This window comes from Macaca nemestrina, chromosome 16 (genome assembly GCF_043159975.1).
Source record: "Macaca nemestrina isolate mMacNem1 chromosome 16, mMacNem.hap1, whole genome shotgun sequence".
Lineage (NCBI taxonomy): Eukaryota > Metazoa > Chordata > Mammalia > Primates > Cercopithecidae > Macaca > Macaca nemestrina.
In genome coordinates this window covers 104,327,663-104,339,913 of record NC_092140.1, presented here as the reverse complement: position 1 = coordinate 104,339,913, position 12,251 = coordinate 104,327,663, and the positions used below count along the sequence as shown (strand labels likewise).

Sequence of the window (12,251 nt, the reverse complement as noted above, 5' to 3'; positions counted from 1 at the left end):
CGTCTCTACTAAAAAATACAAAAAACTAGCCGGGCGAGGTGGCGGGCGCCTGTAGCCCCAGCTACTTGGGAGGCCGAGGCAGGAGAATGGCGTGAACCCGGGAGGCGGAGCTTGCAGTGAGCTGAGATCTGGCCAGTGCACTCCAGCCTGGGTGACAGAGCGAGACCCCGTCTCAAAAAAAAAAAAAAAAAAAAAAAGACTATTACTCTATTTAATAGAATGACTTGTTTGACACTTATATAAATGGAGCAGAAGGTCATGATAACTGCATTTAAATTATTTTGCTTATGATATAGGACAATGAGTTTCTATTGTTTATGAAGTATGGATGAATTTACATTCCTGAGTTCTCTGAAGGTCTGTTTTGGGGGACAAAAATTATAGAACTGTGTCCTTTAGATAATAAGATTTAATCTACAATTCTGGAGAGAATGTTAGAAAAACTTGCAGGTTAAAGGTGATGCTGAAAAACGGGTGAATGTTGAAAGCTTTTTTTTTTTTCCGAGACAGAGTATCATTTTTCCATCCAGGCTGGAGTGCAGTGGCGCAGTCTCGCCTCACTGCAACCTCTGCCTCCCGGGTTCAAGTGATTCTTCTGCCTCAGCCTCCCAAGTAGCTGGGATGACAGGCGTGTGCCACCATGCCAGGCTAATTTTTTGTATTTTTAGTAGAGATGGGGTTTCACCATGTTGGTCAGTCTGGTTTGAACTCTTGACCTCAAATGATCCACCCACCTCGGCCTCCCAAAGTGCTGGGATTACAAGCGGAAGCTGGCAGCACCAAAAGGAAAACCAAAACAACTGGCCCTTCATTAAGTACACGTAAAACTGCATTCTGTTTTATGAAAATAGGTTTCGCCAGGCGCGGTGGCTCGTGCCTGTAATCCCAGCACTTTGGAAGGCCAAGGCGGGCGGATCATGAGGTCAGGAGATCGAGACCATCCTGGCTAACACGGTGAAACCCCGTCTCTACTAAAAATACAAAAATTAGCCGGAAAGTGGTGGCAGGTACCTGTAGTCCCAGCTACTTGGGAGGCTGAGGCAGGAGAATGGCGTGAACCCGGGAGGCAGAGCTTGCAGTGAGCTGAGATCATGCCACTGTACTCCAGCCTGGGGGACAGAGCGAGACTCCGTCTCAAAAAAGAAAAAAAAAAAAAAGAAAATAGGATTATATTTGTTAGAAAGGACCATTTAATTCTTTCTTTAACTTTTAGGGTATACTATGTTTCAGTGAAAGTTCTCCAGTTTTCACATACTGTTGTATAAACAGTACAAAAAAAAAAAAAAAGCTCATGAAAGAAAATACTTAAACTTAGAATTTTCTGAATTTGCTCTTACATCTGTCATATTTTTGTTGCATTATAAACATTTCTGACCATGATACTCTAGGGAGTTGCACTTCTGATACCTAGCTAAGTCCTATCCCTCTTGCTGAGAATAATTGGGGAAAAAATGACAAAATGTGTAAAGTATCTGTTTAAAGACATCAAGAGCTACAAATAACAAATGGAAAAATTAGGGTTCCAAGATCTGAGAGAAGAACTGGGGCTGTTTTTCCCTATTGAATATGCATTCAATTCCAGAAAAGGCTGCAGAGAAGCTAAATGGAGTTTTCAGTAGACACTGAGGACTCACTAAGAGGAGTACTGATAAAAACCGCCTTCCGACCTATGGATTGAAATACTAACATCATCCAGAGCCTCACAGATTGTTGTAATTTTTCATATAAAAATAGGCCAGGCGCAGTGACTCAGGCCTATAATCCCAGCACTTTGGGAGGCTGAGGCGGGCGGATCACGAGGTCAGGAGTTCAAGACCAGCCTGACGAATGCGGTGAAACCCCATCTCTACTAAAAATACAAAAATTAGCCAGGCGTGGTGGTGTGTGCCTGTAATCCCAGCTCCTTGGGAGGCTGAGGCAAGGAGAATCGCTTGAACCTGGGAGGCAGAGGTTGCAGTGAGCCGAGATCGTGCCACTGCACTCCAGCCCAGGTGACAGTGCAAGACTCTGTCTCAAAAAAAAAAAAAAAGTAAAAAGTGGCCAGGTGGGCTGGGCGCGGTGGTTCACGCCTATAATCCCAGCACTTTGGGAGGCCAAGGCGGGTGGATCACGAGGTCATGAGATCGAGACCATTCTGGCTAATACGGTGAAACCTCGTCTCTACCTAAAATACTAAAAATTAGCTGGGCATGGTGGCAGGCGCCTGTAGTCCCAGCTACTCGGGAGGCTGAGGCAGGAGAATGGCGTGAACCTGGGAGGCGGAGGTTTCAGTGAACCGAGATCGCACCACTGCACTCCAGCCTGGGCAACAGAGCAAGACTCTGTCTCAAAAAATAAAAATAAAAAAAGTGGCTAGGTGTGGTGGCTCACGCCTATAATTTTAGCACTTTGGGAGAGCGAGGCAGGAAGATCGCTTGAGTGCTGGAGTTCAAGATCAGCCTGGGCAACAGAGTGAGACTTTGTCTCTACAAAAGATAAAAAAATTAGCCAGATGTGATGGCATGCACCTGTTGTCCCAGCTACTCAAGAAGCTGAGATGGGAGGATCGCTTGAGCCCAGGAGTTCAAGGCTGCGGTAAGCTGTGATCATGCCACTGCACTTCAGACTGGGCAACAGAGTGAGAAGCTGGGACTACAAGCGAGCGCCACCACACCCAGCTAATTTTGTTTATTTTTTGTGGAGATGGGGTTTTGCCTTGTTACCTGGCTGGTTTCAAACTCCCGGGCTTCAAGTGTCCCAAAGTGCTGGAATTATAGGCATGAGCCATTGCACCCTGCCTAGGCTGAGTCTTAAACTTCTGGCCTCAAGTGATCCTCCCACCTTAGCCTCCCAAAGTGCTGGGATTATAGGCTTGAGCCTATAATCATGTCCAAAAGCTGTTTTTGAAGAGAGATTACAAAATAATTTTTAATAATCATGGACTATAATCATGTCTAACACCTGTCCAAAAGCTGTTTTTGAAGAGAGATTACAAAATAATTTTTTATTATAGGGCCTTGTTTCTCAAAGCTTCACCATCATCTGAGAGTTGGTTAGAAATGCAGAGTATCAGATCTCTTCTCAGACCTACTAATTTAGAATCTGCATTTAAACAAGATTCCCAAGTGATGTAATATGGACAGTAAAATTTGAGAAGCACCTCACCTATAAGTAATACTGTACCATTTTGAGGCTGACAGTAATTTATGATACTGCAGCTGCTGTGTAAGGCTAGGAAAGCTGAGTCTTTCCTAAGTAATCCACAGCCTGGATTAATGCCTGAGAAGTAATGTTTTAGAAGACTGGGAAATAATAATAGATTTATATTAAACTATTATGTCTAAAGTATTTTGAAAGTAAATGTACTAATGTCTACAATTTACTTGAAATACATAGAGAGGGATTGATTGTTTAGTGGTATAAGTAGACAGACAGATGTGATTAGGCTGGGAGTGGTGGCTCACGCCTGTAATGCCAACACTTGGGGAGGCTGAGGCAGATGGATGACTTGAGGCCAGGAGTCTGTGACCAGCCTGGCCAACATTAGAGAGGGAAACACCCTCTCTACTAAAAATAGAAAAAAAAAAAGTCTAGCTGGGCATGGTGGTGTGCACCTGTAATCCCAGCTACTTGGGAGGCTGAGGCAGGAGATTCACTTGATCCTGGGGGACAGAGGTTGCAGTGAGCCGAGATTGTGCCATTGCACTCCAGTCTGGGAGAAAGAGCGAGATTCTGTCTCAAAAAAAAAAAAAAAAAAAGTGGCTAATATTTTTTGAGTGTGCCTGTGTGCCAGGCATTACTTTATCTCATGTGTTCTTCATAGCACTCTGATGAGTTAGGTGTCCTCAGTTAGTATATTTGTATAATCTATTACGCTCAGTAGATATTTGAACCTGGAGTCTGACTTAAGAGCTGATGGCTACCACATTACACAATTCCAGACGCCAACATTTATTATTATTGTTGGCACAGTGGAGTATCATTCACTTGAGATACAAAGTGGATAGTTGCCCTGGGATTGTGCATCAAGAGTGTTTGGCCTTAACCACATGTTTATATGCCTGCCTCATCTGTCTCTTAAACTCTTAAATGAAAATGTAAGTTATTTTTCTGATGTACATTTTGATTTGTTCCATGATTTTTTTCTTGTTTCATTTTTAAGATTCTTGGATCTCCCAGTCAGCTTCATTTCCCCGTAATCAGAAACAGCCAGGGGTGGATTCTTTATCACCAGTGGCCTTACTTCGTAAGCAGAATTTCCAGCCTACAGCCCAACAGCAACTTACTAACCCAGCTAAAATCACTTGTGCAAATTGCAAAAAACCTTTACAGAAGGGACAGACAGCTTATCAACGAAAAGGATCAGCTCACCTCTTTTGCTGTACCACCTGCCTTTCTTCCTTTTCTCATAAACGTACTCAAAACACACGAAGTGTAATATGTAAAAAGTAAGCAGTACCTTTCAACATTTCTTCATGTAGTCGAATACTAATGGTATAAATAAGTAATATAGTTGCAGAGCTGGATAGATTTATGGGTAGAATTGTTGCAGGAGTGTCTTCAAGTTCATTGAGCTTGAGCTCCTAGAATATATCCAAGCTGTGGACTAGTATGTGCTGTATTTACTCTTGGCAGAAAAATGGAACATAGGTATGAAAATTAATTGCCCTCCTCCCTGCTACTACATTTGCCTCCCCTGCTTCCCCATCTTACACCTTAGTTCTATGAATTTATTACCAGCATTTTTGTTTGTTGGTTTGTTTTTGAGATGGAGTCTCACTCTGTTGCCTAGGCTGGAGTGCAGTGGCACGATTTCCACTCACTGCAACCTCCACCTCCCAGGTTGAAGCGATTCTCCTGCCTCAGCCTCCTGAGTAGCTGTGATTACAGGGTGCCCGCCACCACGCTCAGCTAATTTTTTGTATTTTTAGTAGAGACAGGGTTTCATCATGTTGGCCAGGCTGGTCTTGAACTCCTGACCTCAAGTGATCTGCCCACTTCGGCCTCCCAAAGTGCTGGAATTACAGGTGTGAGCTACTGTGCCCAACCTATGACCAGCATTTTTGAATGCATCTAAAAATCTTAAGAACTTGTGGCAAGGTTCTTGTGCTATGAAAGATTTTTATCTCTGACTCTTCTCGTTCTATATCATTTAAGAACTCTTGGCAATAAAGCCAAAAGTGGATTTGCTGCATCCAAAGTTATACTTGATTTCTAGTATTAAATCATAAGAAAATGAAAAATGGCAATTATTATTAATATATTTGACTTGTATTAAAATGCAGTGTTCTTAAATTGTGTGTCTATACCTTCTGTTTCAGAGATGCATCTACAAAGAAGGCTGATGTTGTTCTTCCAGTAGAATCAAGCAGATCCTTCCAAGAATTTTGTAGTACATCTTGTGTGTCTCCCTGTGAAAACAACCGGAATCTTAAAAAAGGAGTTTTTAATAAGTCAAGATGTACAATTTGTAGTAAATTAGCAGAGGTCTGGATTTTTATATCTAAGTTGTTTAGGCTAACAGTGATAATTTTAACTTTTAAGTACTATTATGTACTCTTTCATCTACATAATGCACATGTTCTGGATGTATAACATGAAGCTGAAAGGAAGAATAAGGATATGTTAGAACTATCCTATGGGATATTTTATAAATAAAATTCCATTTGCATAGCATCGAAAGTACACATCTGTTTCTGTGGAATTAGTTGTGCTCATAAACAAGGCAGTTGTTTTATGGTGGGTTTTGTTCTTCCTGGTGACATTCAATAAAACTGTAGTCTCAGGAGTTGGGGGTCAAGGGCTGGAAAACTACCTTGGGGCCGGACGTGGCGGCTCACGTCTGTAATCCCAGCACTTTGGGAGGCCGAGGCAGGTGGATATCTTGAAGTCAGGAATTTGAGACCAACCTGGCCAACGTGGCAAAACCCTATCTCTACTAAAAATACAAAAATTAGCTGGGCATGGCAGCATAAGCTACTTGGGAGGCTGAGGCAGGAGAATCACTTGAACCAGGGAGGCGGGGGCTGCAGCGATCCGAGATTGTGCCACTGTACTCTAGCCTGGGCAATAGAGCAAGACTCTGTCTCAAAAAAAGAAAGAAAAACAAAAACAAAAACAACATACCCATCTAACAAACCTGCACATGTATCCCCTGAATCTAAAAGTTAAAATTAGGAAGCAACACTTGTTCCTGGTACAAGAACACATGGAACAAGTGGAGTGAATGTATGCTGTTTGCTTAACATTAAGTGATATTGTGGTCTTCCCATTTCTTAGAAGAGAAGAAACATGCATACAGGCAGTCCTCACTTTATAAAGTATTTGGTAACTAAATTTGGTGTTGGTTACCCTGAGTCATGCATATGAAGGACATGATTTTATCGCAGTTACCAGCGTGAGAACTACCCTGCTTCTAGTTATACAGTCCCCATCCTGAATACAGATCATATTGATTCCCTCAGCTCCCTCCGCAAATGTTGTAGGGCAGTGAACTTGACTTAAAATACTGACTAAAAATTGTTGATCCTTGGAGATGAGTGACTCACACATATAATCCCTACTGCTTAGGAGGCTGAGACAGGACGATCACTGGAGTCCAGGAGTTTGAGGTGGAGTGAGCCATGATTGTACCACTGTTTTCCAGCCAGGATGATAGAGCAAGAGACACTATCAAAAAAAAAAAAAAAAGATTGTGACCCATTTCTTTTAAGTGGGTCACGTCAAAATCTAAACCAAAGCCAGGTGTGGTGCTGCAAGCCTGTAATGTGAGCTACTCAGGGGGCATGAGTAGAGGGCTTGCTTGAGCCCAGGAATTCCAGCCCAGGGTAACATAGTAAGAACTTGTCTCAAAAGTAGAGTTCATTATCTGTTATTAAATGTCCCTTGGGAAGTTATTTTTGATTGTATTGCTTTCCTATTAATCTTTTCCTCTTTTGTAAAATCAAAGTGATCTTACAAATAAAGGAAAAAATAAAATATGTTTTTAAAAAATCTTTTACCAGCAAGGCATGGTGGCTCATGCCTGTAATCCCAGCATGTTGGGAGGCCGAGGTGGGCAGATCACTTGAGGTCAGGAGTTCGATACCAGCCTGGCCAACATGATGAAACCCCATCTCTACTAAAAATGAAAAAATTAGCCGGGCATGGTGGCAGGCGCCTGTAATTCCACCTACTTGGGAGGGAGGGTGAGGCAGGAGAATCGCTTGAATCTGGGAGGCAGAGGTTGTAGTGAGCCGAGATTGTGCCACTGCACTCCAGCCTGAGTGACAGAGTGAGACTCCATCTCAGAAAAAAAGAAAAAATATTTTCCCTGGGTATATCTTCCTCTGAGATATGATTAGGGATTCTTTGCTTCTGTTACAGAAACTAGTTATCTCATTGCTTGCTGTGCTAAACTAGTTATCTCATTGCTTGCTATGCTAATCTGGTTCATATATCTTAGTTAACGAATTCTGGTTTTTCTTTTAGATTCGCCATGAAGTCAGCGTAAATAATGTAACACATAAACTGTGCAGTAACCATTGCTTTAATAAGTACAGATTGGCCAATGGTCTAATAATGAACTGCTGTGAACACTGTGGAGAGTACATGCCTAGTAAGAGTACTGGAAACAACATCCTGGTGATTGGAGGTCAGCAGAAGAGATTTTGCTGCCAAAGTTGTATTAACGAATATAAACAGGTAATTCTTTTTAATCAGCTTTAAATGATCAAATATATAGTAGCTTCATCCTTACAGCTTACATGAACCAGATTTATCTTAGAACCTCATTTAATTCCATTCCGTCATTGTGTCATTGGTTTGTCCCATCTCAAATATTCAAGTCTATAGATTGTTGTAAGCTTGTTTTAAAAGTTTACTTTGGGCTGGGTGCAGTGCCTCACTCATGTAATCCCATCATTTTGGGAGGCTGAGGCGGGAGGATTGCTTGAGCTCAGGAGCTTGAGACCATCCTGGGCAGCACAGTGAGACCTAATCTCTACTAAACATGTTTTAGAATTAGCCAGGCATGATGGCATGTGCCTGTAGTCTCAGCTACTTTGGAAGCTGAGGTGTAAGGATTGCTTGAACCTGGGAGATTGAGGCTACAGTGAACTATGATTGTACCACTGCACTCCAACTGGGCAACAGAGCGAAAGCCTGTCTAAAAAAAGAAAAAGAAAGAAAAAGAAAATGATCAGGTACAGTGGCTCACACTTGTAAATCCCAGCACTTTGGCCAAGGCAGGCAGATCACCTGGGGCCAGGATTTCAAAACCAGCCTGGGCAACATGACAAAACCCCCTCTCTTCTAAAAATACAAAAATTAGCCAGGCAAGATGGTGTGTGCCTATAATCCCAGCTACGTGGGAAGCTGAGGCATAGGAATCACTTGAACCCGGTAGGCAGAGGTTGCAGAGCCGAGATCATGCCACTGCATTCCAGCCTGGGTGACAGAGCAAGACTCTGTCTCAAAAAAAAAAAAAAAAGAAAAAGTTTACTCCTGGATGAAGTTAAAAGACTAATTTTTCGGCCGGGCGCGGTGGCTCACGCCTGTAATCCCAGCTCTTTGGGAGGCAAGGCAGGTCGATCACCTGAAGTCAGGAGTTTGAGACCAGCCTGGCCAACGTGGCGAAACCCCGTCTCTACTAAAAATACAAAAATCAGCCGGGCATGGTGGCAGGTGCCTATAATCCCAGCTACTTGGGAGGCTGAGGCGAGAGAATTGCTTGAACCTGGAAGGTGGTGTTTGCAGTGAGCCGAGACCGCACCACTGCACTCCAGCCGAGGCAACAGAGCGAGACTCCGTCTCAAAAAAAAAAAAAAAAAAAGTAAATACATAAGCCAGTAACAATTGCTTATTATCAAGTATTATTACTTGTATGTGCTATACTTTGGTATGCCTGTCAGCATAGTAGGTTTGTTTACGACAAATGGTTGAGTGGTGTGTGTTGCATTGCTACAACATCACTAGGTGACAGGAATTTTTCAGCTCCATTATACTCTTACGGGACCACCGCCTTATATGCCATCCATCACTGAAATTCAAACTCATTGTGTCGAAAACTGAACCTCCAAACCTGGTTTCCTTTGTTTCCTATATCAGTAAATGAACCCACTATCCACCCAAATGCCCATTCGGAAACTTAGGGTCATTGTTTACTCTTCTTTCTTCCTTAGCCCCTAGAGCCAATCAATTACCAACTAATCCAAATTCTACTTCCTGAGCACTTCTCAACTCTTATCTCTACTGCTATAATCCTAGACAGAGCTAACATCATCTTTTGCCAGAATTACTACTACAGTTTCTTCACTGCTCTGTGTGCTGCTTGCTTCCTTACATAGGTTGAGAATTCATAATACAATTAGAGCAATCTTTCCAAAGGACAAATTTGATCATCTCACATCTTTGCATTTATTTATCTGATCATATCACATCTCTGCATCGATTGATTGATTGCAGAGTCTCACTCTGTCTCCCAGGCTGGAGTGCAATGGCACAATCTCAGCCCACTGCAACCTCCGCCTCCCAGGTTCAAGCAATTCTCCTGCCTCAGCCTCCCGAGTAGCTGGGATTACAGGTGTGCGCCCCCACGCCTGGCTAATTTTTGTATTTTTAGTAGAGATGGGGGTTTTACCATGTTGGCGAGGCTGGTCTTGAACTCCTGACCTCAGGTGATCCGCCTGCCTCTGCCTCCCAAAGTGCTGGGATTACAGGCGTGAGCCTCCGCATCTGGCCCACACCTCTGCATTTTTTACTTTAAAGCTGCCACATTACTTTCAGAATGAAACAGAACAAGTCCATTTTTATTTTCTTTCACTGCATTGCATATGGTACTCAAATTGTGTTGTGTATAGCTAATAGGATGCCATTCACATTTTATACATCTTTATTATGTTAAATCTTTTTAGTGTTTTTATTATAATTTTATTGACAACAAAATAGGTAATGTGTCTTTATTACAACAGATTTCAGTAAATGGTAGTAAAATGTTCAAAAACAAAATAAAAATTAAATTTCTGACAGATACGGCGACCTTATTTAACAATGTTAATACACATACATACTACTTTGAATTTATAGTGTTAATCTAGCAACATCTAAATGGTCTGCTTTTGAGCAAGGAGATGTTTTTTAAGCACATTGTTTCAATTAAAATCAGATTTTAAAAATGTTCTTTGTATTAGTGAACTAAAATAGTATGCTTAGTACTCACTTTAAATCCCTAAGTATTTATGACCTATTTAAAAAGTAATCACTTATCATTAATAATTGATGAACAAAGTAGTATGTATACCTGAATTAGAGCTCTCTCTTCATATTTGTGTGTGTTTGGGCCCATGTATTGAAGGGATTATTTATGGAAATTTCACCATTAAAATTAATTGCTGTTAAATTTTAGTGACTTTCACATTAGTTTTTTTTTTTTTTTTTTTTGAGACGGAGTCTTGCTCTGTCACCCAGGCTGGAGTGCAGTGGCCGGATCTCAGCTCACTGCAAGCTCCGCCTCCCGGGTTTACACCATTCTCCTGCCTCAGCCTCCCAAGTAGCTGGGACTACAGGCGCCTGCCACCTCGCCCGGCTATTTTTTTGTATTTTTTAGTAGAGACGGGGTTTCACCGTGTTAGCCGGGATTGTCTCTCGATCTCCTGACCTCGTGATCCGCCCGTCTCGGCCTCCCAAAGTGCTGGGATTACAGGCTTGAGCCACCGCGCCCAGCCCACATTAGTTTTTATAACCACTTTATTGAGATGTAGTTAACATACCCTAAAATTCACCAATCTTAGAACATTTTCATCATCCCAAAAATAAACCCCCTATCTATTAACAGTCCCCTTTTCAACTCCAACTCCTCTAAAGTTCTAGGCAACTGTTAGTCTATCTTCTGCCTATAAATTTGCCTCTTGTGTGACATTTCACATAAATAGAATCACACAAGTACTTCGCAACTAGTTTTTTCATGTGTCATACTATTTTTAATTTTTTCCCATGTTGTAGCATACATCAGTACTTCATTTGTTTTTATCCATTGCATAGATAATACTGTATTTATATCTATTCTTTCATCTGTGATGGGACATTTGAGTCGTTTCTACTTTTTGACTATTATGAGTAATATTACCATGAACGTTTGTGTCTAAGTTTTTGTGTGGACATACTTTTTTTTTTTTTTTTTGAGACGGAGTCTTGCTCCCGTCACCCAGGCTGGAGTGCAGTGGTGAGATCTCAGCTCACTGCAACCTCTGCCTCCCGTGTTCAAGCAGTTTTCTGCCTCAGCCTCCCAAGTAGCTGGGATTACAGGCGCCCGCCACCACACCCAGCTAATTTTTGTATTTTTAGTAGAGTCGGGTTTTCACCATCTTGGTTAGGCTGGTCTTAAACTCCTCACCTCGTGATCCACCCACCTCGGCCTCCCAAAGTGTTGAGATTACAGGCGTGAGCCACCGTGGCTGGCCTGTGTGTCCATATATTTTTATTTCTTTTGGGTATATACCTTGGAGTGGAATTGCTGGGTCATATGGTAACTCTGTTTAAACTTCGACAAACTTCCAGTTTTCATTTTTTTGTTTTTTGAGACGAAGTCTCGCACTGTCACCCAGGCTGGTGTGCAGTAGCATGATCTCAGCTGGCTGCAACCTCCGCCTTCCAGGTTCAAGCAATTCTTCTGTCTCAGCCTCCTGAGTAGCTTGCATTACAGGCACCTGCTACCACACTCATCTAATTTATTTTTTGTCTTTTTTTTTTTTTTTTTTTTGAGACGGAGTCTCGCTCTGTCACCCAGGCTGGAGTGCATTGGCCGGATCTCAGCTCACTGCAAGCTCCGCCTCCCGGGTTCACGCCATTCTCCTGCCTCAGCCTCCCGAGTAGCTGGGACTACAGGCGCCTGCCACCTCGCCCGGCTAAGTTTTTGTATTTTTAGTAGAGACGGGGTTTCACTGTGTTAGCCAGGATGGTCTCGATCTCCTGACCTCGTGATCCGCCCGTCTTGGCCTCCCAAAGTGCTGGGATTACAGGCTTGAGCCACCGCGCCCGGCCTTGTTTTTTGTTTTTTTGAGCCAGACAGTTTTCAAAAGTGGCTACGCCACTTTACATTTCCCACCAGGATCTTAGAGAGGTTCCAGTTTCTCCACATCTTTGCCAAGACTTTCGTTCTCCTTTTTTTTTTTTTAAAGCATGCAGTCTTGCTCTGTTGCCCAGGCTGGAGTACAGTGGCATGATCTCAGCTCACTGCAACCTCTGCCTCCAGGGTTGAAGTGAGGTCTCTTGTGTCTCAGTCTCCCGAGTAGCTG

At 42.6% G+C, this 12,251-nt stretch overlaps 1 protein-coding gene across 5 annotated transcripts in view; it reads left to right on the top strand.

Moving 5' to 3' along the window:
* The window catches only part of LOC105490283 (zinc finger MYM-type containing 5), a 37,671-nt gene that overhangs the window by 22,743 nt on the left and 2,677 nt on the right, over nucleotides 1–12,251 (top strand). For 2 of the 5 annotated variants that reach the window (XM_011755752.2, XM_011755759.3), the window contains exons 6-8: nucleotides 4,142–4,427; nucleotides 5,301–5,466; nucleotides 7,450–7,662. In XM_011755752.2, coding sequence (XP_011754054.1) covers nucleotides 4,142–4,427; nucleotides 5,301–5,466; nucleotides 7,450–7,662 — 665 coding nt within the window. Of the gene's footprint in view, nucleotides 1–4,141; nucleotides 4,428–5,300; nucleotides 5,648–7,449; nucleotides 7,663–12,251 lie in introns of those variants that run through there. The other 3 variants (XM_071081579.1, XM_071081581.1, XM_071081580.1) reach the window with 3 other exon arrangements.